The 27,782-nt window shown below is 40.7% G+C and overlaps 1 protein-coding gene, 1 long non-coding RNA gene and 1 pseudogene across 4 annotated transcripts; 2 read left to right on the plus strand and 1 right to left on the minus strand.

The window, feature by feature from the left end:
• Window positions 1-2,983: 2,983 nt before the first annotated feature.
• On the plus strand, window positions 2,984-4,173 carry LOC112670159 (olfactory receptor 12-like; annotated as a pseudogene).
• Window positions 4,174-10,168: 5,995 nt separating this feature from the next.
• Window positions 10,169-23,115, plus strand: LOC112670010 (olfactory receptor 12-like). Of its 3 annotated transcripts, none has more exons than XM_025463669.3 (2): window positions 10,169-10,336; window positions 21,918-23,115. In XM_025463669.3, exon 2 carries the CDS (start codon window positions 21,987-21,989, stop codon window positions 22,935-22,937), a length of 951 nt encoding a protein of 316 aa, XP_025319454.1. In that variant the 5' UTR covers window positions 10,169-10,336; window positions 21,918-21,986; the 3' UTR covers window positions 22,938-23,115. The 3 variants fall into 3 exon arrangements, with proteins under 3 accessions (XP_025319454.1, XP_025319453.1, XP_035572313.1); XM_025463668.3 differs by lacking the exon at window positions 10,169-10,336 and adding an exon at window positions 14,604-15,313 and having other exon boundaries at window positions 21,915-23,115; XM_035716420.2 differs by lacking the exon at window positions 10,169-10,336 and adding an exon at window positions 14,604-15,313.
• Window positions 19,807-22,513, minus strand: LOC125753591 (uncharacterized). The gene is made up of 2 exons (XR_007405738.1): window positions 22,280-22,513; window positions 19,807-20,008 (listed from the first exon to the last, which is right to left on the minus strand). It is a non-coding gene; the product is annotated as an uncharacterized LOC125753591 (long non-coding RNA).
• Window positions 23,116-27,782: the final 4,667 nt, after the last annotated feature.

A 27,782-nucleotide genomic window follows, 5' to 3' on the forward strand; every position in this document is an offset into this window, starting at 1 on the left:
ATTTAGTGTGAAAACAATACAGACCTTATGGAATGAATTAGGAAATGTTTTGTCCTATTTAAAAAAATAATTTTTAGATTTTGAGACCTACTATTGTTAATTTTGTACTCACTGGTAAAAGTCACCACTAAAACCATCTGGTTCTGAACCTTTCTTCATTAGAAAAGCTTTTTGACTATTGACTCAATTTGTTTGTTATACGTATGCTCAGATTTTCTATTTCTTCTTGACTCAGTTATGCTGGTTTGTTTCCAGGAATTTGTTCATTTCACCTAGTTTAGCTCATGTGTTAGCATACGATTGTTCCAATATATTCTTATACTTTTTATTTCTCTAAGGTCAGAAGTCATGTGTCTGCTTTCATTTCTGATTTTAGAAATTTAAGTCTTCTTTCATTGGTCAATCTAGCTGAAGGTTTGTCAAGTTGGTTAAATTTACAAAGAACTAACTTTTAGTATCATCGATTATCTGTGTTATTTTACTCTCTTCTAATTTGTATTTGTCTTCTCTGGCCTTTATTATTTCATTCTTTCTATTTGCTTTGAGCTTAGCTTTGTATTGTTATTCTACTTTCTTTCCTACCATAGAATGTTAAATTATTGATTAGAAATCATTTTTAAAATGTTGTTGTTTATAGCTATAAATTTCCTCTTTTAAAGATTTTATTTATTTATTCATGAGAGACACACACAGAGAGAGACACAGAGATACAGGCAGAGGGAGAAGCCCACTCCATGCAGGACGCCTGATGTGGGACTCAATCCTGGGACTCCAGGATCACACCCTGGACCAAAGGCATGCGCTAAACTGCTGAGATACCCATGGATCCCTAATATAGCTATTAATTTCTGACTCCTTTCATTGAATCTCCTAAGTTTTTGGGTGTTGTGTCCCAATTTTCATTAATCTCAAAATACTTTATATTTTCTATTGTGATTTCTTTCTTGACCCATTGGAGATATAGAAATGTGTTGTTTAGCTTCCATATGTTTGTAAGTTTTCCAAATTGTCTTATGTTGTTGCTCTGTGATTTCATTCCATTTTGTTTGGAAAACATACTTCCTGTACTATAAATCTTCTAACATTTGTTGAGACTTGCTTTGTGAACTAACATATGGTCTATCCTGGATAATGTTCCACATGCACTGGAGATGAATGTATTCTGCTATTGTTGGATACAGTGTTATCCATATATGCTTGTTAGGTCTATTTGGTTTATATGCTGTTCAAATCTATTATTTCCTTGCTTATACTAGGATTTGTTGTCTATTTATTATTGAAATTGGGGTACTGAAATCTTTTTTTTTTGAGTACTGAAATCTTAAACTATTATTGCTAAATTAACTTTGAGTTTCAAAGGATATATTTGGGTAGATGTAGAATTCTAGTGTAATTATTTTCTTTGAACAAAGAAAAATATACTTCCTTTTAATTTGACTTCTTTTTTTTTTAATCTGGTAAGACAATTGTCAGTCTTCCTTCTAAAACTGATACTTTGAAGTGACTATGTCTTCCTTTTTAAGATTTATTTTTTTATTTTGGGGGGCTGGAGTTGTGGCAGAGGGAGAGAGTGTCTCAAGCAGACTCTGTGCTGAATGTGCACGGATGGGGCCTAATCTCACATCTCTGAGATCACAACCTGAGCAAAAGTCAGGAGTCGGAGGTCAAACTGACTGTGCCACCCAGTCCCTCCTTAAGTGATTATGTCTTCTTTCTCAGGCTGCTTTTAATATTTTTCTTTTTATTTTGGTTCTAAATATTTTTAGTATGATATGTCCAAGTGTGGTGTTCTTTATAAAAATGCTGCTTTGATTTTGTAGGGTTAATGTATATTTAGAATAATATCTTTCATTAGTTTAAGATAATACGTGGCCATTATCTTTTCAAGCTGTGATTCAGCCTATTTATCTCTTTCCCCTTCTTTAGGAACTGAAGTATATATGTCTCTATATACTTGGTCTCTAATCCTCATTTCTAATTTTTCTATGGTTTTGAGTCTCACTCGCACTCTGCTTCACTCTGAATATTTTGTACTGATCTGTATTCTAGTTCACAAATTTTCTCTTTAGCTATTTCTAATCTGTAAAATTCATTCATTGAGTCCTAATTTTAGCCATTGTACTTCTAAAAAGTTACATATTTTTCTCTTGGTTGCTTCCATATTTTGACTAAGTTTCTTAGTCTCATCTTTCAGCCTTGGAGAATAATAGCTTTATATAAAGTTTATGCGTGTTACTCCAAATTCTGAAACCACTTTGGGTTTTTTTATGGTTTCATAATTTTAATTTTTATTGCAGGAACTCCTCTATTTTTAAATTCTATCTGGTAGTAGTTACACAAACTTTTTAAAAAATATTTATTTATTCATGAGAGACACACAGAGAGAGAGAGAGGCAGAGACACAGGCAGAGGGAGAAGTAGGCTCCACGTAGGGACCCCAATGTGGGACTTGATCCTGGGTCTCCAGGATCATGCTCTAGGCTGAAGGCAGTGCTAAACCCCTGAACCACCCAGGCTGCCCCACAAACTTTTATAGATAACACCTGCAGTCTAGGATAACATGTCTTCCTCTTGAAATATGTTTGTTTTTGCAAGGTGTCAGAGGCACTAGCACTCAGATCACGTCTTAATACACTTTCAGTGATTGAAATGGTCAGAAGCTGAGCTGAATACCTACTCCTGATGTAACTCACTCCCATGGTGCATCCCGGCTGGTCCCTAGTAACTAACCACTGTCAGCATTAGCTCTGCAAGACAAGCAAACCCTCACTGCCCATCCACCTGGCCTCTGAGATGCCCCTTCAAAATTGGCTTATGTCTCAAGGGAAAAAAGAAGCTCTGAGTAATGAAATCCCTGGGCCTCTGTGTTTATCTTGAATTTAGGTTTGTAACTCTTAACCATTACTTTCTTGTATGTTCAATGAGATTTTCTCTTTGTTGTTATTTATCTTCTAAATAGTCTTCAACCGAAAGTTTAGCTTGACCCACTTAATCTGCCAATATTGGGGGTGAAATTCCCCTTGGAAGGACTGAGGCTCATGCCATCCCACAGAAATGGAAACCTCTCCATGGTCTACTTTCAAGATTTTGTTCTGGAGGGATTTGAAAGTGGCCTGGAAACCCAGGCCCTGCTCTTTGCTGTGTTCCTGGCCCTGTATATGGTGACTGTACTGGGCAACTTCCTCATGATCATCGTTATCACCCTGGATTCCCACCTGCACTCCCCAATGTACTTCTTCCTCAAGAACCTCTCCTTCGTGGATTTGTGCTACTCATCTGTCATTGCCCCAAATGCACTGGCCAACTACTTCTCTTCATCAAAGGTCATCACCTTTGCAGGATGTGCCACCCAGTTATTCTTTTTCTCTTTGCTGGGAACAACTGAATGCTTCCTCCTGGGTGTCATGGCCTACGACCGCTTCATGGCCATCTGTAGCCCCTTGCGCTACCCGAGCACCATGTGCCAGTCTGTCTGCACTTGCCTGGTGCTGGGCGCCTACTGTGGAGGGCTGCTTCAACTCTGTTGTGCAGACCAGCTTCACATTCCACCTCCCATTCTGCAGCTCCAACCGCATCAACCACTTCTTCTGTGATGTGCCCCCTCTGCTCCAGATCGCCTGTGGCAACACGGCCATCAATGAACTTCTCTTGTTTGGCATCTGTGGGCTCATCATTGTGGGGGTGACGTTTGTGATCCTCATCTCCTATGGCTACATCACAGTGACCATCCTGAGGATGCGCTCAGGAGCTGGGAGACGCAAGGTCTTCTCCACCTGTGGCTCCCACATGACTGCAGTGACCCTCTTTTTTGGGACTGCCTTTGTCATGTATGCCCAGCCAGGAGCAATTGAGTCCATGGAGCAGGGCAAGGTGGTCTCTGTCTTCTACACGCTGGTCATCCCAATGCTCAATCCCCTCATCTACAGTCTGCGAAACAAGGATGTGAAGGAGGCCCTGGGGAGGCTGGGCCAGAAACACATGACCATGTGAAGGATGTGCAGCCGGGAGGCTGTGGTCCTACAAGTAGATGGAGGTGATTGGGGTTGCCAGGCTTTGTGTGATGGATTAATTAATTAACAGTCATAAATTTTATTCACAGACATAGAATAAGGTTTAGGGATATGTTATATATTGTACCTGCAAACAGTAATATATTGTGTCCTTAAAAATGTAGCTTAAGTGCTCTCATCAGAATACAATTTTTAAAAATGACCCTTCACTATAGGAACAAACTGTTGTTTGTTGGATGGGAGGGGGTGGGGAGTGAGATAACTGAGGGATGGGCATTATGTTGGGTACATGATATGATGAGCAGTGGCTGTTATACGCAACTGGTGAATCATTGAAAACTACATCTGAAAGAAGATATATATTGACTAATTGAATTTAAATTTTTAAAATGTTCAACACTAAATAGCCATTCACACAGTTAAATGAGGAAACCCTGGTCCCACACGCAATGGGACACTGGAGACTCAGAAGGAGAATGTTGCTGTCATAGAAAGCTAACCATTGTACTGCATTCGATAAAAAGATTAAAAATGCAGATCAGTTGTGGGATATAATCATATTCTTGTAGGAGAAAAAAATAATTAAAACACATGTGCCCCTGAGTCCACATTTACCCCAACAGTTAAAGTGGTGGAAACTCCAGACCTCCCACAGAGTAGGGGCAGTGTTTGGGGTAAGCAGAGAAGCATGAGCATCCTCATTACAGGCCAAACACTTTTGATTTCTTTGAATTTTTCAAACACATTTCAGTTTTTTTATTTGAAAAGCAACCTCCAAATATCCTTGTCCAGGAATAGGAATGTATTCAAGGTAGTTGTCTTCCACTTGTGGATCAGGCTTTGCTGCAAGGAGACCAACAGCAAGCAGAGATGGACCCAGAGAGGAATGTTTCCCGACAGACAACTTAGGTTCACAGAAGAATGGTACACCTAAGGTGACGGGGAGAAGGGCAGATGAAATGACTTTGGGCTCAAAGTTGCTAACCTGCCACTCCTGGGAGGACAGTACACTCTGGTCACAGGGTCTGTTCTCTGAGTCTATGCTCCTCTTCTGCACACCCTATGGGGCCAAGAGAGAATTCTGGGCCTTGTTGTCTGGCCTTGTAGGAGAGGGCAGGTCACACAAGGCTTGCTGACAGTAATACCCAGGAGAACCAGGATTCCCGGTGCACTGCAAAGGCCAGAACACAAACAAGCTCACCTAATTGGCTATTCAAGGCCCAAGTCCCAGCCGTGCAGGAGGAGATACCTTCTCAGCACAGTGACCCCAAGGTGCAAGACCTTGTTCTGCTGCCTGGATGAAGAAACAGCACGTGGAAGCTGAGGTGAGTTGAGAACATTTCACCCCATCTTCCACCAGGATCAGGGACTTTCCTGTAGCTCAAACATGGAACACTCAGGCAAACTCTCCCTGAGACCCTGAGGTGCTCCCTTTCACCCTCACAACTCTTCATTATTTGGGAAGCCAGAGCTGAAGAAGGGGGGCTGAGAGTGCTCCATGCTCACCTGTTTTTCATCAGCATAGATGTGGGCCAGGAGTGGGGGAGTCCCTGGGAGAGAGAGTACTGGCTGTGTGATATTGAGCAGTCATGACTCTCACCTGGAAATGGTGAGGGTCAAGACAGCCATCCCTCAGGGGTCCCAGGGTATGAAGGACACCATGTGTGTAAGGGAGGCATCAGAGCTTTGGTAGACAGTAAGCATTCAGGGCTTGCCTCAGCAGCTGAAGGGGTGACCCCACTCCTGTCCTGGCCAACACTGTCTTGGGATTCAGGGTCATTCCATCTAGAGGGACATGTTTTCATTATAATCAGAGAATCAGGGATCCCTGGGTGGCGCAGAGGTTTAGCGCCTGCCTTTGGCCCAGGGCGCGATCCTGGAGACCCGGGATCGAATCCCATGTCGGGCTCCCGGTGCATGGAGCCTGCTTCTCCCTCTGCCTGTGTCTCTGCCTCTCTCTCTCTCTCTCACTGTGTGCCTATCATAAATAAATAAAAATAAAAAAAATAATCAGAGAATCACAGCACCAGGCTCCCTCATGACCTGAAGTGCATTTCTCAGGTTCAAATCAGTAGCTCAAAAAGAAAATCAGTAGCTCACCAGAGTATTGAGCACACACTTCTAAGGGACATGGCCCAGGGTGAGGGATGCCAAAATAGGGGAGACCAAGGCTAGCCCTGGGGAGCTCATGGCTCTGCAGGAAGGCAGACATGACAACAAACACCTGCAATATGATGGGACACAGGCAGTGAGGGGGTGTGACCAGGCTGCTGATGGCACAAAGGAGGAAACAGTCACATCAGAGAGGTGATGGAGAGCCATGGGGAGACAGGAGAGCTCGTCACACTGACACAGTGGATGGAAGTAGACAGACTTGGAGGCAGAACAGGAGAATTAGAGAATCACCGAGTATATGTGCCCAAATGGAGCCAAGGTGCCTACCAAGACTCTTCTGGGCTCCTCTCCAGGATCCCTCAGCTGGTGGGGAAGCTGTCACTCATTTGCATTAGGGAGCAACATGACCTGAGGGAGGATTTGGTGACTCTGTTCAGGGAGCTCTGTGTGGGACACAAAGCACAGAATGGACAGGCTGGAGCCCATTATGAAAGCATGGTGGCCTTTCAGATGGAGATTAGAAAGGTCTGGAGTTGACAAGTGAGAAGGCAAGAGGCAAGGACAGTGAATGCACTTAGAATGTCATGTGACAGCCCTGGATGGGCATGGGAGAGGGTGGACAGTGTCCCAGCAGGCCCCTGATGGTGACCTCCTCCACCTGGACCTGAGCAAGCAGTTTTGAACAGGTTGACTTGGGTCTTTGGGGATGAACTGCCCTTGGAAATCCAGGCTCTGAGAGTGAGTGACCTGAGCCTGACCTGTGATGAGCAGCTGTTCTCAGGCTGTGGTCCCTGGTCAGCATCATGCTGCTTCCTGTTTACGGTTGTCTAGTTCTCCGCCAGACAACACACCACTAGTGCATCTATGGTACTAACGCTGCCGAGAACAGCCTCCCCGTGGTCTCCCTGTGCACCTGTGTGCACTTCCAGAGGGAAAGTGAAGACACAGGTGAGGACGGGGATCCTCCACACCATTAGAAAATGAGAAATGTGTCCTGATTAAATCACTCCCTTCCAGTGGCTCCCGTCCTCGACACTGCTGGTTACTGTCCCTCTGCTCTGTTTGAGACATTTGGGCAGGTGTGCAGGACGATGTCTCTAATGCAGGAACTTGCTTTCTCCTGATGATTATCAGGATTGTGCACAGTTTCAAACATGTGCGGCACATTTGACTCTTCTCCTCTATGCGTCACTTCTATGAGTCTCTCGCCTGTATTTCTACAGGGTTGTCTTATTCTTGTGTGTCAAGGATTATTTATATATTGTGCAGACAAGTTAGTTTCCCTGTCATGTATTGCAGTGTGCCTTCCCAAGGTGTGCTCTGCCTTTACACACTGCAGACTGTCTTGATTTTCATGTAGTTACATCCACAAGGTATTTCCTTTATGTTTTAGTCCTTTTTTCTCCCTGCACAGGACATTTGGGAGGTGCTTTCCTGTGCTGGGGTCATGAGGGTCTTTTGTATGATCTTCACAATTATCCTTTTAAATTAGATCTGTGTTCAGCCTAAGACTGACTGTGTGTGTAGAATGAGGTAAGAGCCAAATCTCACTGTTTAGCATATAACTATCAACTGTCCCAGGTGTAAAGACCTTTGCATAGACTCCACCTATTTAATAAATGGGGTGTGTAGACAAGAATGGGGTTGACTTCCTGACTCTCTATTCTGTTATATCCTCAGATGGTCAAACCTCTGCTTCCATCATTGTTTCATTACACCTACTATGAGTCACTGTCTGATAGTGCAAAACCCCCTTCGCTGTTTCTCTTCTCAACAATGTCTTGGAAATACTTGGTTTTGCACATTTCAATACACAGTTTAGGATCAACTTTTCAGATTCTACCAATGAAATCACTGGGATCCAACTGACTCTGTTCAGTGTGGGGATAATTGACATCTATGCAATATTGAGTGTGCTGGTTTGGCCACTTGGTATCCTGTCATGGTACTTAAATCTATTTTGGTTTCTCTCAACATTTTTATGTATTATTGGATTCCAGACAACTTGATGTTGGACATACTACAATTTTTATTTATTACTTCATATGGTTTGTTTGGTAAATTAGCTTATTTGCTTATGATTGAATAGCATAATTTTAAATTTTCTTAAACATTCTTGTCAGATTTTGACATTAAAATTCATGAGCCTCATAAAATAACATGGAAAGTTGTCCCTCTTCTATTGTTTTGGTGATTTTGTGTAAGATCAAGTATTTTATAAATTTGTTCACATTTGTTCATCATAAAGTATTTACTTTCACAAGTAAAGCCATCTAACCATGGAATCTTTTGCATGGAATGATTTTAAGTACATATTACGTTTCTCACTAACTATGGAACTACCATATATTCTCTTTGGTTGGGGGTCAGTTGAGTTGGGTGATAACTTTTTAGTACTTCACCATTTTTATCAACACTTCAAGTTTATGAAAACATTCTGTCACGATCCACTCTAACTCTAGGATCCCAATGATATCTTCCTTTCACTCCCGACATCAGAAATTTTTGCCTTTTCTCCTTCAGCCCCCCAAATTTCTGTTATTTGATCAGTCTTCTCATATAATCACTTTTTGGTGTAATGTCTTCTGGTGCCTGTGTTTTCTATTTAATAAATTTTCTTCTTTTTCACGTTCTATATCCTTGGGATATCATTCACTAATGTTTTATAGTATTTCCAGACAAATACTGATTTTCTGTTTTTCTTCTTTTCTAATGTATGGGTATAAGCCTGCTAATTTCCCTATAAAAACAGACTTGAATGCATCCCAGGCACTATATTTTTACTCATTATGAAATTTTTAAATATCAAAATTTTAATTTAGACCTGTGGCTTATTTAAGTATCTCTTTTTTAAAAAAGATTTCATTTACTTATTCATGAGAAACACAGAAAGAGAGGCAGAGACATAGACAGAGAGAGAATCAGGCTCTATGCAGGGACCTTGATGTGGGACTCGATCTGAGGACTCCAGGATCAGACCCTGGGCCAAAGGCAGTCGCTCAATGGCTGAGCCACACAGGCATCTCTTACTTAAGTACTTTGGATGTAAAAAAATACACAAGACTTTTAAAATGCTCTATTTGTGATTTACTCTTGGCTTAATTTAAATTGTGCACAAATATATTTTTTACACCTTCAATCATTTGAAATTTGTTGAAAGATGCTCTGTGTCCAGAATACAGTCACTGTGTAAATATGTTATTTATAAGATTGAAAATAATGTACATCCTCTGATGAATGGTTAAGAAGAATTGGTATATTCATGCAATGGAATATTACTCAGCCATAAAAGAGCATGAAGTCTTGCCATTTACAACAACAGGGATGGATATAGAGGTCCTATGCCAAGTGAAAGAAGTCAGAGAAAGACAATTATCGTATGATCTCACTCACGTGTGGAATTTCAGAAACAAAACAAAAGAACATACGGGAAGAATGGGGAGAGGCAAACAGGAAAACAGACATGAGAGACTCCTAACTCTGGGAAATGAACTAGGGGTGGTGGAAGGGGAGATGGGCGGGGGGTGGGGGTGACTGGATGATGGGCACTGAGGGGGGCACTTGGGATGAGCACTGGGTATTATTCTATATGTTGGCAAATTGAACACCAATAAAAAATAAATTTATAAAAAAAATGTAAAAACAAAACCAGTGTTTCTTAAAAAAGAGAGAGAAAAAGAAAACAGACTCAACTACAGAGAACACACTGAGGATGAGAGGGGAGGTAGGGGGGGACGGGGAACGAGGTGATGGGGATGAAGGAGGGCACCTGTCGTGATGAGCACCAGGTGTTGAATGGAAATGCTGTCACTATGTTTACACCTGAAACTGATATTATACTCTGTTAACTATACTGGACTTTAAACAAAAACTTAAAAAAATAAAGAAAACAAAGAATATACATCCTGCCATTGGGTGCCGTGCTCCATTAGGTTATGATCACTATGTTACTGCCTAAACGTTCCGTATCCAGGTTGGTATTTTGTTGATTGTTCTATCAGTTCCAAGGGAGGGGTTAAAATCTCTCACATAGTTGTGGATTTGTACTTTTGTCCTGTAAGTGCCCAGTTTTGCTTTGTGTATCCTGATGCTCTTCTTGCAGGTGCTCACACCTTTAACACGGTTGCCCATCTCGGGGGAACCAGATGTTTCTGGTCACTGTGAAGCGTCCTCTTCTCAGATGGTGTTTCCATCCTGAAGTGGGCTTTGGGGTTAGTATAGCAACTGTGGTGTTGTGTGGTTGTTTGGTGGAATGTTAGTTTGCTGTGTATGTTTCCATCACTTTGTTTTCAACACTTTGTTTGCTTTTTTATCTCTTATATAGGATATGGTAAAGTTTTGTTTCTTCAACCTGCCTACTGGCACATCTTTTCATTGGAAACTTATGTTGTACAAGATACTTTAGTCCTTCACATAATACTCATACAAATAGGTTTTATGTCCGTTTCCTGCTACCTAAAGGTCATGTCTGCTTTTCCTCCTGTGTGAGGACAAATTCTCTCCACTTGGTTTTATTTTACTTATTTTTAGATGCTTGCCTCTCTTTATTATGGATGTTCTCAAACACACTGACATAAAACTAGAGCAGTAATGGATTACCTATTCACACAAACCAACTTCAATATTATCATCCTAGAGCTGATCATATCTAATCCTTCTAAAATGTGAGGACTTTAAAGAAAGACAACTCTGATGTTACTATTATTCAGAAAACAATATTTACTTATTAATATCATAAAATTTCCATTTAGTGTTTTCATTTTTCTGATTGAGGCATTTTTCCTTTATTGTTTGTTTATTTTATTTTTTAATTTGTTATTGGAGTTCAATTTGCCAACATATAGAATAACACTCAGTGCTCATCCCGCAAAGGGCCACCCTCAGTGCCCATCATCCAGTCACCCCAACCCCCCACCCACTTCCCCTTCCACTACCCCTTGTTCATTTCCCAGAGTTAGGTGTCTCTCATGTTTTGTCTTCTCTGATTTTTTCGCTCATTTTCTCTCCTTTTCCTTTATTGCCTTTCATTAATTTTTATATTCCCCAAATGAATGAGACCATATAATGTTTGTTTTAGAAGAGGATTCAATAACTCCCAGAATACACCGTGTTCTCTTGGTGCCCCTTGAATCTCTAATTCATTGGCTGCCTGTCCCTCTATTTTCATTTCAAAATTATTATTTCACCTTATTTATTGACAAACAGACTTTTTACCCTGCAAAGCTTCTCATATCACAGATTTTGCTGGTCATGTCCCTGTAGGGTTGATTAACATATTCTGTTGCTCCTTATAGTTTCAGGAACTGGTAGGTCCTAGAGGCTCAGTCTGATTCACCATTGATTTTCTGGCAGGAATATTTCATAAGTGTTATATGTACTTCCACTGAGAGGTCCCCCTGGCAGCATCTCTTGTTTTGTGATATTAGTGGCCATCAGTAATCTTACCTAGACTCATATTTCGTTAGGGGTTTATAAGATGATAATATTCAAATTCCATAATTCAATATTCATTTATTAGTTGCAATATTCTATAAAGGGAAAATTCCTCTAAACAATTCTTTCCTCACTGTGAAGGTCACTGTGTGGATTCCCTCTGCATCAACCTCCAAAGGTAACCAATGAAGCGGTGTTTATTTTTGATATTATATACTCAAGAGGATATTTTTAGCATAATTAATGTGCTTCAATTAAATTCTCTCGGTTTAAAATGCTGGTGAGTGTTCTTGTTTCACCATTATTTTTTAGTTTTAACATTTTAAATTGAGGAATAATTCTCATTGACATAAAAGTCATAATTTTACCAGCTCAAAGTGTTATTCAAGTGTGATACTTCAATTCTTATTATATCCAGTGTCCTACTCTCTGGTTCCAGAGTAGTTTCATCACAAAAAAACACCCCTATACCCACCAGCATGCTCCTTTCCCTCTACCCGACCATATTTTAGCAAATATAAGTGTACTTCTGTCCCTATTCTGCACATTTTATATAACTAGACTTACAGAATGATATTTTTAAAAAGATTTTATTTATTTATTTATGAGAAACAGAGAGAGAGGCAGAGACACAGGCAGAGGGAGAAGCAGGCTCCATGCAGGGAGCCTGACGTGGGACTCAATCCCAGATCTCCAGGATCATGCCCTGGGCCGAAGGCAGTGCTAAACCACTGAGCAACCTGGGCTGCCCAACTTATAGAATTTTAGCCTTTGGTGTCAAGCTTCATTTACCCAGCATAATGTTTTTGAGGCTCATCCATGTTCTGTCTTGTAGTAGATCATTATTCCTTATGGGGCTCCAGGTGGATCACCTAGCTCAGCGTCCGACTCTTGATTTGGGCTCAGGTCATGATCTCAGGGTTGTGAGTCAAGCCCCATATTGGACTCCATGCTGGGCATGGATCCTACTTAAGATTCTCCTTCTCCCTTTCTCTCCCTCTGCCGCTCCCCTTGCTCTCCTGTATGCTCCCTTCCAGACCTGGTACCACAAGAAATTTATTTCTTTATTGTCTGAGGACTGTTTCAGTATATGAATATTTAACATTTTGTTTATCACGTCACCATTTGATGGATATTTGACTTCCATTAGCCTTAGCTATTATGAATATTGCTATTATGCGCATTTGTGAGCAGGCTTTGATGTGAACATATATTGTCATTTCTCTTGGGCACATCCCTACATGTGGATTAGGGTGGTCATAGGGAAACTCTGCATCTAACTTTCTGAGGGATGGCAAGACTCTTTTCTACAGAGGCTGTACCACTCATATTTGTATCTGCAGTATATGAGAGTTATTTTTTTTCCAAATTATCGCCAACATTTGTTCTTCTCTATTGTTAAAAACAATTGTTTCTATTCTAATGAGGAAAGTGGAATCTCATAGTAGTTTTGTATCATATTGCCCTCTTGACTAAAGATATTGAACATCTTCTACTTATTGGCCAGTTGTGCATTTTTTTTGAAGAAATGTCCATGCAAGTGCTTTGCCCATTTTAAAATTTGAGCATTTTGTTTGTTTGTTTTGCTGAGTTGGAAGAGTTCTGTATATTCCACGGATACTAGATCTTTATTAGATATGTGTAATTTGTCAAAAATATCTACCTTCATATAGGTTTTGTCTTCATCTTCTTGAGAGTGTCCTTTGATGCACAAGAATTTAATTTCGATAAAGTTCAATGTATCTATTTTCTTATTTTAGTTTAATTCTTCTATTTTGTAGTCTGTACTTTGATGTCATACTTAAGAAATTGCTGACTAATCCCAAGTCACAATAATTGACACGGATCTCTCTTTCACCTTTAATAGTTTCATAGTTTTAGCACTTGCATTTAGGTCTCTGTCCATTTTGAGTTAATTTTGTATGTAGTTTGAGGTAAAGCTCTTAATTCATTCTTTTGCATATGGATATTAATTTTTCTCATCAATATTTGTGGCAAAGACTCTTTTTTCACTGTTGGATGGTGCCCTTATCCCCCTTGTGAAAACTGCAGGTGTGTGAGTTTATTTCTGTATTAATGATTCTATTTCTTTGACCTATATCTATCCTTGTGCAAGCACAATACTGTTTTCCTTCACAGTCAGTTTTGAAATCAGGAAGTGTTACTCCTCCTGCTTTGTTGTTTTGATTATTGTTTTGGCTTTTTAGGGTCAATATCTGCTAAAAAAAAAAACAGTAGTTGGAATTTTGATGGGATTACATTGAATCTGTATGTAAATGTGGGAAATACTACATCTTGACATTAGTAAGTTTTCCAGTCCACGAATATGGGATATCTTTACATCTATGTCAGTTGTCTTTCATTCTTTCAGCAATGTTTGAGGTTTTTCTATATCTACTGAGATGAAAATGTGGGTTTTTTTCTCTTAATTCCATTTTTATGGTGTGTTATTGAGTGATTTTCATACATTATCCACTCTTGCATTCCTTGGATAACTCTCATTTGGTTACACTGTATATTCCCTGTGAAGTTCTGCTGGATTTAGCTTGCTAGTATTTTGATAAGAATTTTTGTATCTATAATCATAAGACATGTTGATCTTTAGCTTCATTTTCTTGCAATATCTTTGCACCAATTTAAAACAATACAGTCCTTTGGAATAAATTAGGAAGTGTTTTGTCCTTTGCACCAATTTAAAACAATACAGTCCTTTGGAATAAATTAGGAAGTGTTTTGTCCTATTTAATTTTTAGAATTTGAGACCTACTAGTGTTAAATTTTGTACTCACTGGTAAAAGTCACCACTGACAACATCAGGTCCTGAACCTTTCTCTTTTAGAAAACCTTTTTGACTATTGACTCAATTTATTTGTTCTGTGTCTGCTCAGATTTTCCATTTCTTCTTGAGTCAGTTATGTTCGTTTGAGTGTTCCCAGGAATTTATTCATCTATTTTATCTAATGTGTTAGCATGCAATTGTTCCAATATGTCCTTATAATATTATTATTTATTTCTATAAAGAAGAAGTCATGTGTCTGCTCTCATTTCTGATTTTAGAAATTTAAGTCTTCTGACTTTTTTTGGTCAATTTAGCTGAAGGTTTGTCAAGTTGGTTACAAATTTACAGATAACTACATTTTAGTGTCATTGATTTTCTGCCTTATTTTACTCTCTTCTACTTCACTTTTGTTGTCTCTAACATTTATTATTTCATTTTTTTCCAAATGCTTTGAGCTTAGTTTTGTATTGTTATTCTACTTTCTTTCCTACCATGGAATGTTAAATTATTGGGTAGAAATCTTCTTTTTATTTATTCATGAGAGACACACAGAGAGAGAGGGAGAGAGGCAGAGACACAGGCAGAGGGAGAAGCAGGCTCCATGCAGGGAGCCTGACGTGGGACTCAATCCCGGGTCTTCAGGATCACGCCCTGGTGCAGTCACTCTGGAAAACTGTGTGGAGGTTCCTCAAAGAGTTAAAAATAGATCTGCCCTGACCCAGCAATTGCACTGCTGGGGATTTACCGCAAAGATACAGATGCAGTGAAGTGGCAGGACACCTGCACCCCAATGTTTACAGCAGCAATGTCCACAATAGGCAAACTGTGGAAGGAGCCTCGGTGTCCATCGAAAGATGAATGGATTAAGAAGATGTGGTATATGTATACAATGGGATATTCCTCAGCCATTAGAAACGACAAATACCCACCATTTGCTTCGACATGGATGGAACCGGAGGGTATTATGCTGAGTGAAGTAAGTCAATCGGAGAAGGACAAACATTATATGGTCTCATTCATTTGGGGAATATAAAAATTAGTGAAAGGGAATAAAGGGGAAAGGAGAAAAAATGAGTGGGAAATATCAGAAAGGGAGACAAAACATGAGAGACTCCTAACTCTGGGATACGAACTAGGAGTGGTGGGCAGGGGGGGTGGGCAGGGGGTGGGGGTGACTGGGTGGTGGGCTCTGAGGTGGGCACTTGGTGGGATGAGCACTGGGTATTATTCTGTAAGTTGGCAAATTGAACACCAATAAAAAATAAACTTATAAAAAAATAGAAGATCATGAAGAAAGGTTAAGGGAAATAAATGACAGCCTCTGAAGGAAAAATCTATGTTTAATTGGGATTCCAGAGGGCGCTGACAGAGACAGAGGACCAGAAAGTGTATTTGAACAAATCATAATTGAGAACCTCCCTAACTTGGGAAGGGAAACAGGCATTATGATCCAGGAGATACAGAAATCCCCCCTTAAAATCAATAAAAACCACTCAACACCTCGACATTTAATAGTGAAACTTGCAAATTCCAAAGATAAGGAGAAGATCCTTAAAGCAGCAAGAGACAAGAGATCCTTAACCTTTATGGGGAGAAGTATTAGGTTAGCAGCAGTTCTCTCCACAGAGACCTGGCAGGCCATAAACGGCTGGCAGGATATATAAAGGGTCCTAAATGAGAAGAACATGCAGCCAAGAATACTTTATCCAGCAAGGCTGTCATTCAGAATAGAAGGAGAGATAAAGAGCTTCCAAGATAGGCAGAAACTGAAAGAATATGTGACTACCAAACCAGCTCTGCAAGAAATATTAAGGGGGATGCTGTAAAAGAAAGAGGAAGTCCAAGGAAATGATCCACAAAAACAGGGACTGAATAGGTATCATGATGACACTAAATTCATATCTTTCAATAGTAACTCTGAACGTGAATGGGCTTAATGACCCCATCAAAAGGCACAGGGTTTCAGACTGGATAAAAAAGCAAGACCCATCTATTTGCTCTCTACAAGAGATTCATTTTAGACGTAAGGACACCTACAGCCTGAAAATAAAAGGTTGGGGAACCATTTACCATTCAAATGGTTCTCAAAAGAAAGCAGGGGTAGCCATCCTTATATGAGACAAATTAAAGTTTAGCCCAAAGACTGTAGTAAGAGAAGAAGAGGGACACTATATCATACTTAAAGGATCTATCCAACAAGAGGACCTAACAATTATGAATATTTATGCCCCGAAGGTGGGATCTGCCAAATATATCAATTAATAACCAGATTTAAGACATACTTAGATAATAATATACTTATACTTGGCAACTGGACACAGTGCTTTCTATAATCGACAGATCTTCTAAGCACAACATCTCCAAAGAAACAAGAGCTTTAAATGATACACTGGACCAGATGCATTTCACAGATATTTACAGAACTTTACATCCAAACGCAACTGAATACACATTCTTCTCAAGTGCACATGTAACTTTCACCAGAATAGACCACATACAGGGTCATAAATCAGGTCTTAACCGATAACAAAAGATTGGGATTGTACCCTGCATATTTTCAGACCATAATTATTTGAAACTAGAACTCGATCACAAGAAGTTTGGAATAATTTCAAACACGTGGAGGTTAAGGACCATCCTGCTAAAAGATGAAAGGATCAACCAGTAAATTAGGAAAGAATTAAAAAGATTCATGGAAACTAATGAGAATGAAGATACAACTCTTCAGAGTGTAGAGATAGAGGGAACATTCCTCAGCATCTTAAAAGCCATCTACGAAAAGCCCACAGCAAATGTCATTCTCAATGGGGAAGCACTGGGAGCCTTTCCCCTAAGATTGGGAACAAGACAGGGATGTCCACTCTCACCACTGCTATTCAACTTAGTACTAGAAGTCCTCGCCTCAGCAATCAGAAAACAAAAAGAAATAAAAGGCATTCAAATTTGCAAAGAAGAAGTCAAACTCTCCCTCTTCCCAGATGACATGATACTGTACATAGAAAACCCAAAGACTCCACCTCAAGATTGCTAGAACTCATACAGCAATTTGGCAGTGTGGCAGGATACAAAATCAATACCCAAAAGTCAGTGGCATTTCTATACACTAACAATGAGACTGAAAAAAGAGAAATTAAGGAGTCAATCCCATTTACAACTGCACCCAAAAGCATAAGATACCTAGGAATAAACCTAACAAAAGAGGTAAAGGATCTCTACCCTAAAAACTACAGAACACTTCTGAAAGAAATTGAGGAAGACACAAAGAGATGGAAAAATGTTCCATGCTTATGGATTGGCAGAATTAATATTGTGAAAATGTCAATGCTACCCAGGGCAATTTACACATTTAATGCAATCCCTATCAAAATACCATGGACTTTCTTCAGAGAGTTGGAACAAATTATTTTAAGATTTGTGTGGAATCAGAAAAGACTCCAAATAGCCAGGGGAATTTTAAAAAAGAAAACCATAGCTGGGGGCATCACAATGCCAGATTTCAGGTTATACTACAAAGCTGTGGTCATCAACACAGTGTGGTAGTGGCATAAAAACAGACACATAGATCAATGGAACAGATTAGAGAATCCAGAAGTGGACCCTCAACTTTATGGTCAACTAATATTCGACAAAAGCAGGAAAGACTATTCACTGGAAAAAGACAGTCTCTTCAATAAATGGTGCAGGGGAAATTGGACATCCACATGCAGAAGAATGAAACTAGACCACTCTCTTGCACCAGACACAAAGATAAACTCAAAATGGATGAAAGATCTAAATGTGAGACAAGATTCCATCAAAATCCTAGAGGAGAACACAGGCAACACCCTTTTTGAACTTGGCCACAGTAACTTCTTGCAAGATACATCCATGAAGGCAAGAGAAACAAAAGCAAAAATGAATTATTGGGACTTCATCAAGGTAAGAAGCTTCTGCACAGCAAAATAAACAGTCAACAAAACTGAAAGACAACCTGCAGATGGAGAAGATATTTGCAAATGACCTATCAAATCAAGGGCTAATATCCAAGATCTATAAGAACTTATTAACCTTAACAGCAAAGAAACAAACAATCCAATCATGAAATGGGCAAAAGACATGAACAGAAATCTCACAGAGGAAGACATAGACATGGCCAACATGCACATGATAAAATGCTCTGCATCACTTGCCATCAGGGAAATACAAATCAAAACCACCATGAGATCCCACCTCACAGCACTGAGAATAGGGGAAAATTAACAAGGCAGAAACAACAAATGTTGGAGAGGATGCAGAGAAAAGGGAACCCTCCTGCACTGTTGGTGGGAATGTGAACTGGTGCAGCCACTCTGGAAAACTGTGTGGAGGTTCCTCAAAGAGTTAAAAATAGACCTGCCCTACGACCCAGCAATTGCACTGCTGGGGATTTACCCCAAAGATACAGATGCAGTGAAACGCCGGGACACCTGCACCCCGATGTTTCTAGCAGCAATGTCCACAATAGCCATACCTGTGGAAGGAGCCTCGGTGTCCATCGAAAGATGAATGGATAAAGAATATGTGGTTTATGTACACAATGGAATATTCCTCAGTGATTAAAAACGACGAATACCCACCATTTGCTTCAACGTGGATGGAACTGGAGGGTATTGTGCTGAGTGAAGTAAGTCAATCGGAGAAGGACAAACCTTATATGGTCTCATTCATTTGGGGAATATAAAAAACAGTGAAAGGGAATAAAGGGGAAAGGAGAGAAAATGAGTGGAAAATATCAGTGAGGGAGACAGAACGTGAGAGACTCCTACCTCTGGGAAATGAACAAGGGGTGATGGAAGGGGAGGTGGGCGGCGGATTGGGGTGACGGGGTGACAGGCACTGAGAGGGGCACTTGACGAGATAACCACTGGGTCATATGCTATATGTTGGCAAATTGAACTCCAATGAAAAAATACTTAAAAATGAATGAATGAATAAATAAATAAATTTTCAAATCAAAAAGAAAAAAATAAAAATAAATAAAAATAAAAAAATAAAATACCATATGAAGACACTAAACATTTTTTAAGTGTTTAGGTGTACTCGACCCAAACTGTAGAACTTCCATGCTGGAAAGTGTGCGGTGCTGGCGGCAGGACTCGGAGAGGGTGCAGATAAATGGGGGGGGAAGGAGGGTGGGGGGGGAAATCTGCTGGGCATGAGGGGTAGGAGTCAGCACAGCAAAGAGGCTAATCCTCCCCAAACTGCTATGCATGTTTATCGCAATTACTATCAGAATCGCAGCAAGAGTTTCCATACGTACAGGGAAGACGACCCTAAAATTTATATGAAAAGGCAAAAGTAGAACGGCTAACAGTTTCGAAGGAGAATAAAGCTGGAGGAATTAGTCTACTGACCTTGAGACTCCCTCTACAACTACAGTCATCGAGGGTATTGTTGCGACACAGATGTTGGTGGGACAGACCAGAGAAGCCCCATAGAACTACTGGCGGCTTCTGTAATTAAAAACTTTACTCAAGTAACGGTAGTTTCACACGCAGGTATAGGAAGTAACACGGAGATCCTTTGCAAACTTCACCCAATTTCTCCCAAAGATAACATTCGCGTGACTCTAGTAGCGTCACCACCAGGACGTGGGTGCTGATCGTCCGCTCACCTCCTTCAGACTTCCCACGTTTCCTGTGCTTATTTGCATCTGCAAACATGATATGATCTCTTTCATTTGAAATATAAAATATATAAATATAAAAATTAGTGAAAGGGACTAAAGGGGAAAGGAGAGAAAATTAGTGAAAATATCAGTGAGGTTAGGTGTCTCAAACATGAGAGACACCTAAATTTAGGAAACAAATAAGGCGTGGTAGAAGGGGAGGTGGGTGAGGGGGTGGGGTGACTGGGTGATGGGCACTGAGGGGGGACTTGGTGGGGTGAGCACTGGGTGTTATGCTATATGTTGGCAAATTGAACTCCAATACAAAAAATGGGAAAAAATAATAAAATAAAAATAAAATTGTGTTATCTTCCACATGTTTGTAAGTTTTCCAAATTGCCTTATGTTTTGAATTGTAATTTCGTTCCATTTTGCTTGGAGAACATACTTTGTGTACTTTAAATCTAACATTTATTGAGACTTGCTTTGTGAACTAAAATATGGTCTATCGTGGATAGTGATCCACATGAACTGGAGATGAATGTATTCTGCTGTTGATGGATACAGTGTTCTCCATATATATGCCTGTTAGGCCTATTTGGTGTATAATGATGTTCAAATATATTATTTGCTTGTGATACCTAGTTTTGTTATTCTTTTTTTTTTGTTATTCTATTCATTATTGAAAGTGGAGTATGAAGTCTTAAACTATTATTGTCATATTCACTTTGAGTCTTGAAGGATATATTTGGGTAGATGTAGAACTCTAGTTGTTAATTATTTTCTTTGAGCAAAGGAAAATACAATTCCTTTTATTTTGGCTTCCATTATTTTTAATCTGGTAAGACAACTGTCAGTCTTATAAGTTAAGTTGATACTTTGATGCGAATATGTCTTCTTTTAAAAAATGTATTTATTTTAGGGGAAGAGCAGTGGGAGAGAGGGGGGGGCCTCAAGCAGACTCTGTGCTGAATGTACGCCTAAAATGGGGCCCAATCTCACAACTCTGAGATCACAACCTGAGCAGAAGCCAGGAGTCAGAGGCCTAACTGACTGCCCCACTCAGGCACCCCTGAAGTGATGATGTCTTTTCTCTCAGACTGCTTTTAATATTTTTCTTTTTCCTTTGGTTCTAAATACATTTACTATGATATGTCCAAGTGTGGGTCTTTATATAAATCCTGCTTTGATTTGGTAGAGTTAATGTATCTTTAGAATAATAGCTTTCATTTGAGATAATACATGGCCATTATCTCTTCAAGCTGTGATTCAGTCTATTTATCTCTTTCCCCTTATTTAGTAACTCACAGTATGCATATCTTTATATACTTGGTCTCCAATCCTCATTTCTAATTTTCCTATGGCTTTGAGTCTCACTGCTTTACTCTGAATATTTTCTACTGATCTGTATTCTAGTTCACAAACTTTCTCTTTAGCTATTTCTAATATCTAAATTTCATTCACTGAGTTCCTGATTTTAGCTACCAAGTCTCTAAAAAGCTATATGTTCTCCCTTTATTGCTTCCACACTTTGACTAAGATTCTTAGTCTCACATTTATCCTTTAAAAATAATAACTTTAAATAAAATTTATAAGTGTGTTGCTCCAATATCTGAACCTTCTTGGGGTTTTCTTATGGTTCCAAATTTCAATTTTAATTGCAGTAACTCCTCAATTTTTATTTTTTTCATTAATTTGTATATTTTTTATTGGAGTTCTATTTGCCAATATAGAGTATAACACCCTTTGCTCATCCTGTCAAGTGCCCCCCTCGGTGACCATACCCAGTCAGGTCATATCTTAATACACTTTTGGTGATTGAAATGGTCAGAAACTAACCATTTGTGTTTATCCTGAATTTTGCTTTGTAACTCTTTACTAAACCATTAACACTCTTATACATTCAATGAGATTTTGTTTTTGTTGTTATCTATCTTCTAAATATTCTCAGCAGGAAGTTTAGCTTGACCGACTTAATCTGCCCAAGCTGGAGGTATAATTCCCCTGGGGAGGACTGAGACTCATGCCATCCCACAGTAGTGAAAACCTCTCTATGGTCTACTTTCAAGATTTTGTGCTGGAGGGATTTGAGGGTGGCCTGGAAACCCAGGCCCTGCTCTTTGCTGTGTTCCTGGCCCTGTACATGGTGACTCTGCTGGGCAACTTCCTCATGATCATCGTTATCACCCTGGATGCCCGCCTGCACTCCCCAATGTACTTCTTCCTCAAGAACCTCTCCTTTGTGGACTTGTGCTACTCATCTTTCATTGCTCCCAAAGCACTGGCCAACTTCTTCTCCTCATCCAAGGTCATCACCTTTGCAGGATGTGCCACCCAGTTATTATTTTTCTCCTTGCTGGGAACAACTGAATGCTTCCTCCTGGGTGTCATGGCCTACGACCGCTTCATGGCCATTTGTAACCCCTTGCGTTACCCCATCACCATGTGCCAGTCTGCCTGCACTCGCCTGGTGCTGGGCGCCTACTGTGGAGGCTGCTTCAACTCTGTTGTGCAGACCAGCTTCACATTCCACCTCCCATTCTGCAGCTCCAACCACATCAACCACTTCTTCTGTGATGTGCCTCCCTTGCTCAAACTCTCCTGTGGCGACACGGCCATCAATGAACTATTCTTGTTTGGCATCTGTGGGCTCATCATTGTGGGTGTAACAATTGTGATCCTCATCTCCTATGGCTACATCACAGTGACCATCCTGAGGATGCGCTCAGGAGCTGGGAGACGCAAGATCTTCTCCACCTGTGGCTCCCACATGACTGCAGTGACTCTCTTTTTTGGGACTCTCTTTGTCATGTATGCCCAGCCAGGAGCAATTGAGTCCATGGAGCAGGGCAAGGTGGTCTCTGTCTTCTACACGCTGGTCATCCCAATGCTCAATCCCCTCATCTACAGTCTGCGAAACAAGGATGTGAAGGAGGCCTTGTGGAGGCTGGGCCAGAAACACATGGCCTTGTGAAGGATGTGCTGAAGGGATTCAGAGTGTCCTGCAGGTTAGATGGAGGCATCGTGATTGCCAGGCTTTGAGTGGTGGACTAATTAATTAACAGTCATAAATTTCACTCACACAAGAGAAACAGACTTTAGAGATATACTGTATACTGCATGTACAATAAATAATATATTGTGCCCTTAAAAATGTGTTGAGAGGTAAACTTAGGGTAACTGTTCTTTTCCCAATAAAATTTTAAAAAATCACTCTTCACTTTAGGAACAAAATGACTGCAGTTCGATGGGAAAGGGTGGGGAATGAGATAACTGGTGGTTGAGCATTAAATAGGTACATGATGTGATGAGCAGTGGGTGTTATATGCCACTGATGAATCACTGAAAACTACATCTGAAACAAGATATATGTTGACTAATTGAATTTAAACTTAAAAATGTTCAACACTAAATAGCCATCACATAATTAAATGAGGAAATCCAGGTTCCCCCACAAAATGGAACACTGGAGACTCGGAAAGAGAATGTCACTGTCATAAAAAGGTGATGATTGCACAGTATTGGGTAAAAAAATGCAGACATCGTGTGGGGTGTGATCACATTCTTGTAATAGAAAAAAATTAATTAAAATACACCACATGTGCCTGAGGCCACCTTTCCCCCAACAGTTGAAGTGGTGGAAACCCAGACCACCCACAGAGTAGGGGCAGTGTTTGGGGTAAATGGAGGAGCATGAGCATCCTCACTGCATGGCAAACACTTTTGATTTGCTTGAATTTTTCTAACACATTTTGGTTTTTTGATTTGAAAAGCAACTTCCAACTGATCCTCGTCCAGGAAAAGAAATGTATTCAGGGTGGTCTTCTCCTACTTGTGAATCAGGCTCAGCTGCTCGCAGACCAACAGCAAGCAGACATGGACTAAGTGAAGATTGTTTCATGTCAGATCATTTGGGCTCACAGGAGAAATGTACACCTAAGGTGATGGAGGGAAGGGTTGATGAAATGACTTGGGTTCAGAAGTTCACATCTACCACTCCTGGGAGGACAGTACACTCTAGACCACAGCGTCTGCTCTTAAATTCTATGCTTCTCTCTGATCACCCTCTGGGGCCCAAAGAAACTTCTGGGCTTTGTTGTCTGGCCTTGTAGGGAGGGCAGGTCACACAGCTGGGTGACAGGGAAACCCAGGAGAACTGGGAGTCCCAGTGCACTGCAGAGGCCAGAACACAAACAAGCTCACCTAATGGGTTATTCAGAGTTCCAAGCCCCAGATGTGCAGGTGGATACACCTTCCCAGCACAGTGACCCCAAAGTGCAAGTCTTTGCTCTGCTGCCTGGATGAAGCAACATGTGGAATCTGAGGTGAGCCAAGACCCTTCCATCCACTGCTTCTACCCAGATCTAGGAGCTTCCTTAAACCTGAACTTGGGGTACCCAGCCAGAGTCTCCCCATGACGTGAGAGTATTTTCCTGCCCCCCTCACTCTCTCTTCATTGAGTGGGAAGCCAAGGCTGAAGGAGAAGGGGTGATAGTATTGGTGCCCACCTGTTTATCATCAGAACAGACCTAAGCCAGTAGTCAGGAGATACTGGGAGAGCAGGTGCTGGCTGTGTGTGTTGAATGAGTCATGACTCTCACCTAGGAATGGTTAGAGTCAAGACAGCCATCCCTCAGGTTTGCCAGTTCTTGAAAGACACCATGGGTTTAGGTGAGGCACGGGCAGTAGGTAGACAGTAAGTACTCAGGGTTTGCCTCAGCAGCTAAAGGGGTGACCACACTCCTGACCTGGCCAGTGCTGTCTTCAGCTACAGAGTCATTACAAATTAGGGTCGTATTTTCATTATAATCAGAGGATCACAGCACCAGGCTCCCTCATGACCTGAGGTACACTTCTCAGGCTCAATTCCATAGCTCACCAGAGTACTGAGCACACACTTCTAAGGGAAATGGCCATGGAGTGGGGATGCAGAAATAGTGTAGACCAAGTCTGCCCCTGGGGAGCTCATGGCTCTGTAGGAAGGCAGACATGACAAACACCTGCAATATGATGGGACAATAGCTACGAGGGGTGTGTGACCAGGTTGTTGATGGCAAACTGATGACCAGTTCAGTCACGTCAGAAAGGAGATGGAGAGCCCAAGGGGAGATGGGAGAGCTGGTCACACCCACACGTGGATAGGGAGAGATAGACATTCACGGCAGAACAAGAGAATCAGAGAATCACTGAGCATGATGTCCCCAGATGGAGCTGAGGTCACTGAATAAGACCCTTCTGGGTTCCTCTCCAGATCCCTCATCTGGTGGGGAAGCTGTCACTCATTTGAATTAGGTAGCAATATGCCCTGAGGGAGGATTTGGTGACTCTGCCCAGGGATCTCTGTGTGGGACACAAAGCAGGGAATGGACAGGCTGGAGCTCATTATGAAACCATGGTGGCCATTCATATGAGATGTGAGAAGGGTCTTGAGTTGACAGGTGTGGTGGAGGCTGGGAGGGTCAATGCAGATTGTCAGGACACAGCCCAGGATGGGCAGGGGAGGGGGTGGTTGGATCTGGGGTGGCTCCTGGTGGTGACCTCATCCACCTGGACCTGAGCAAGCAGTTTTGAACAGGATGACTTGGGTCCTTGAGACCAACTGTCCTTGGAATTCCAGGCTCTGAGAGTGAGTGACCTGAGCCTGACCTGTGATGAGCAGCTGTTCTCAGGCTGCAGTCCACGGTCAGCATCATGCTGCTTCCTGTTTACTGTTGTCTAGTTCTCCGCCAGACAACACACCACAACTCACTAGTGCAGCTAAGGTCCTAATGCTGCCAAGAACAGCCTCCCCGTGGTCTCCCTGTGCACCTGTGCGCACTTCCAGAGGGAAAGTGAAGACACAGGTGAGGACGGGGATCCTCCACATCAGTAGAAAATGACAAATGTGTCCTGATTTACACTCCCTTCCAGTGGCTCCCGTCCTCAACACTGCTGGTTACTGCCCCTCTGCTTAGTTTGAGACATTTGGGCGGGTGTGCAGGAGGACATCTTTAATGCAGGAACTTTCTCCTGATGATTAGCAGGATTGTGCACATTTTCAAATATTTATGGCACATCTGGCTCCTCTCCTCTGTGTGTCACTTCTACAAGTCTCTCACCTGTATTTCTACGCGGTTGTCTTATTCTTGCATGTCAAGGATTATTTATATATCGTGCAGACTAAGTGGTTTCCCTTCATGTATTGCAGTGTGCCTTCCCAAGCTGTGCTCTGCCTTTACACACTCTGCAGACTGTCTCTATTTTCATGTAGTTACATCCACAAGGTATTTCCTTTATGCTTTAGTCCTTTTTGCTCCCTGCACAGGACATTTGGGAGGTGCTTTCCTTCACTGGGTTCATGAGTGTCTTCTCTATTGTCTTCACTGTTTTGCTTTCAAATCTATATCTGTGTTCAGCCTGGACTGTTTTGTGTGTCTAGTATGAGGAAAGAGCCAAATCTCAGTGTTTAGACTATGACTATCAGTTGTCCTAGGTGTTCTGACTTTTCCATAGACTACCCACCTGCTTGGTAAATGGGCTTTCTAGAAAATCATGGGGTTGACTTCCAGACTCTCTGTTGTGTTCTGTCCTCAGATGGTCTATCCTCTGCCACAACCTTGTTTCATTACTGTGAGCTATGAGTCGTTGTCCAATAGGGCAAATTCCCCTATGCTGTTTCTCTTCTCAAGAATGTCTTGGAAACACTTGGTTTTGCATATTTTGATACACATTTTAGGATCAGATTCCCACATTCTGCAAATAAAAATCACTGGGGTATCACTGACTCAGTTCGCTGTGGGGAGAACTGGCATTTATGCAATACTGAGTGTGCCAGTTTGGGAACCTGGTATCCTGCCATATTACTTAAATCTACTTCAGTTTCTTTCAACAGTTCATGCATTCCCGGATTCCAGACAACTTGGTGTTGGACATACTATAATTTTTATATATTACTTCATTAGATTTGGTTTGGTAAATTAGCTTCTTTGCTAATGATTTAGATAGTGTGTTTTTAAAAAACTTTCTTAAAATATCCTTATCAGATTTTGGCATTAAGATTTCACAGGACTCATAAAATAGCATGGAAAGTTGTTGTTCTTCTATTGCTTTGATGATCTTGTGTAAGAGTAAGTATTTTGGTACACTTGTTCACATTTATTCATTATGAAGTATTTACTTTCACAATAAAGCCATCTAGCCCTAGAATCTTTTGCATGGAAAGATATTAAAGTGCATATGCATTTCTCAATAATTATGGAACTCACATATCTTCTGTTTTGTTGGGGACTCAGTTCAGGTGGGTGATATCTCTATAGTAGTTTGCCAATTTTATCAACATTTCAAGTTTTTGAAAACATTGTCACGATCCACTCCAATTCTAGAATCTCTGTGTATCCTCCTTTCATGTCTGACATCAGTAATTTCTGTCTTTTCAACTTCATCCCTCAAAACATTTGTCATTTGATAGATCTTCTCAAATAATCACCTTTTATTATAACACCTTCTGTTTTCTATTTAATAAATTTTAGTCTTTATTTTGTTCCCTTCCATTTTCTTGGGATTTTGTTCACTAATCTTTTATGATTTTTTTCAGATGAATACTCATTTCCTGTTTTCCTTTTCTAACATATGGATTAAAGCCTGTAAATTTCCCTTTAAAAACAGACTAAAAAAAAAACAGACTTAAGTGTATCCGAGACACTACTTTTGTTACTCCTCTTATGCAATTTTTAAATTTCAAAATTATTGTTTAGACCTGTGGCTTACTTAGAAATACTTTTTAAATTAACAATTACATTTGGATTATTAAAATGTTTTTTTAAAGATTTTATTTATTTAA

The sequence above is a fragment of the Canis lupus genome, chromosome 25 (assembly GCF_003254725.2).
Source record: "Canis lupus dingo isolate Sandy chromosome 25, ASM325472v2, whole genome shotgun sequence".
NCBI lineage: Eukaryota > Metazoa > Chordata > Mammalia > Carnivora > Canidae > Canis > Canis lupus.

Bases quoted from the DNA above. Each gene is read 5' to 3' on its own strand.
- LOC112670010 (XM_025463669.3), top strand. From the start codon at position 21,987: ATGCCATCCCACAGTAGTGAAAACCTCTCTATGGTCTACTTTCAAGAT.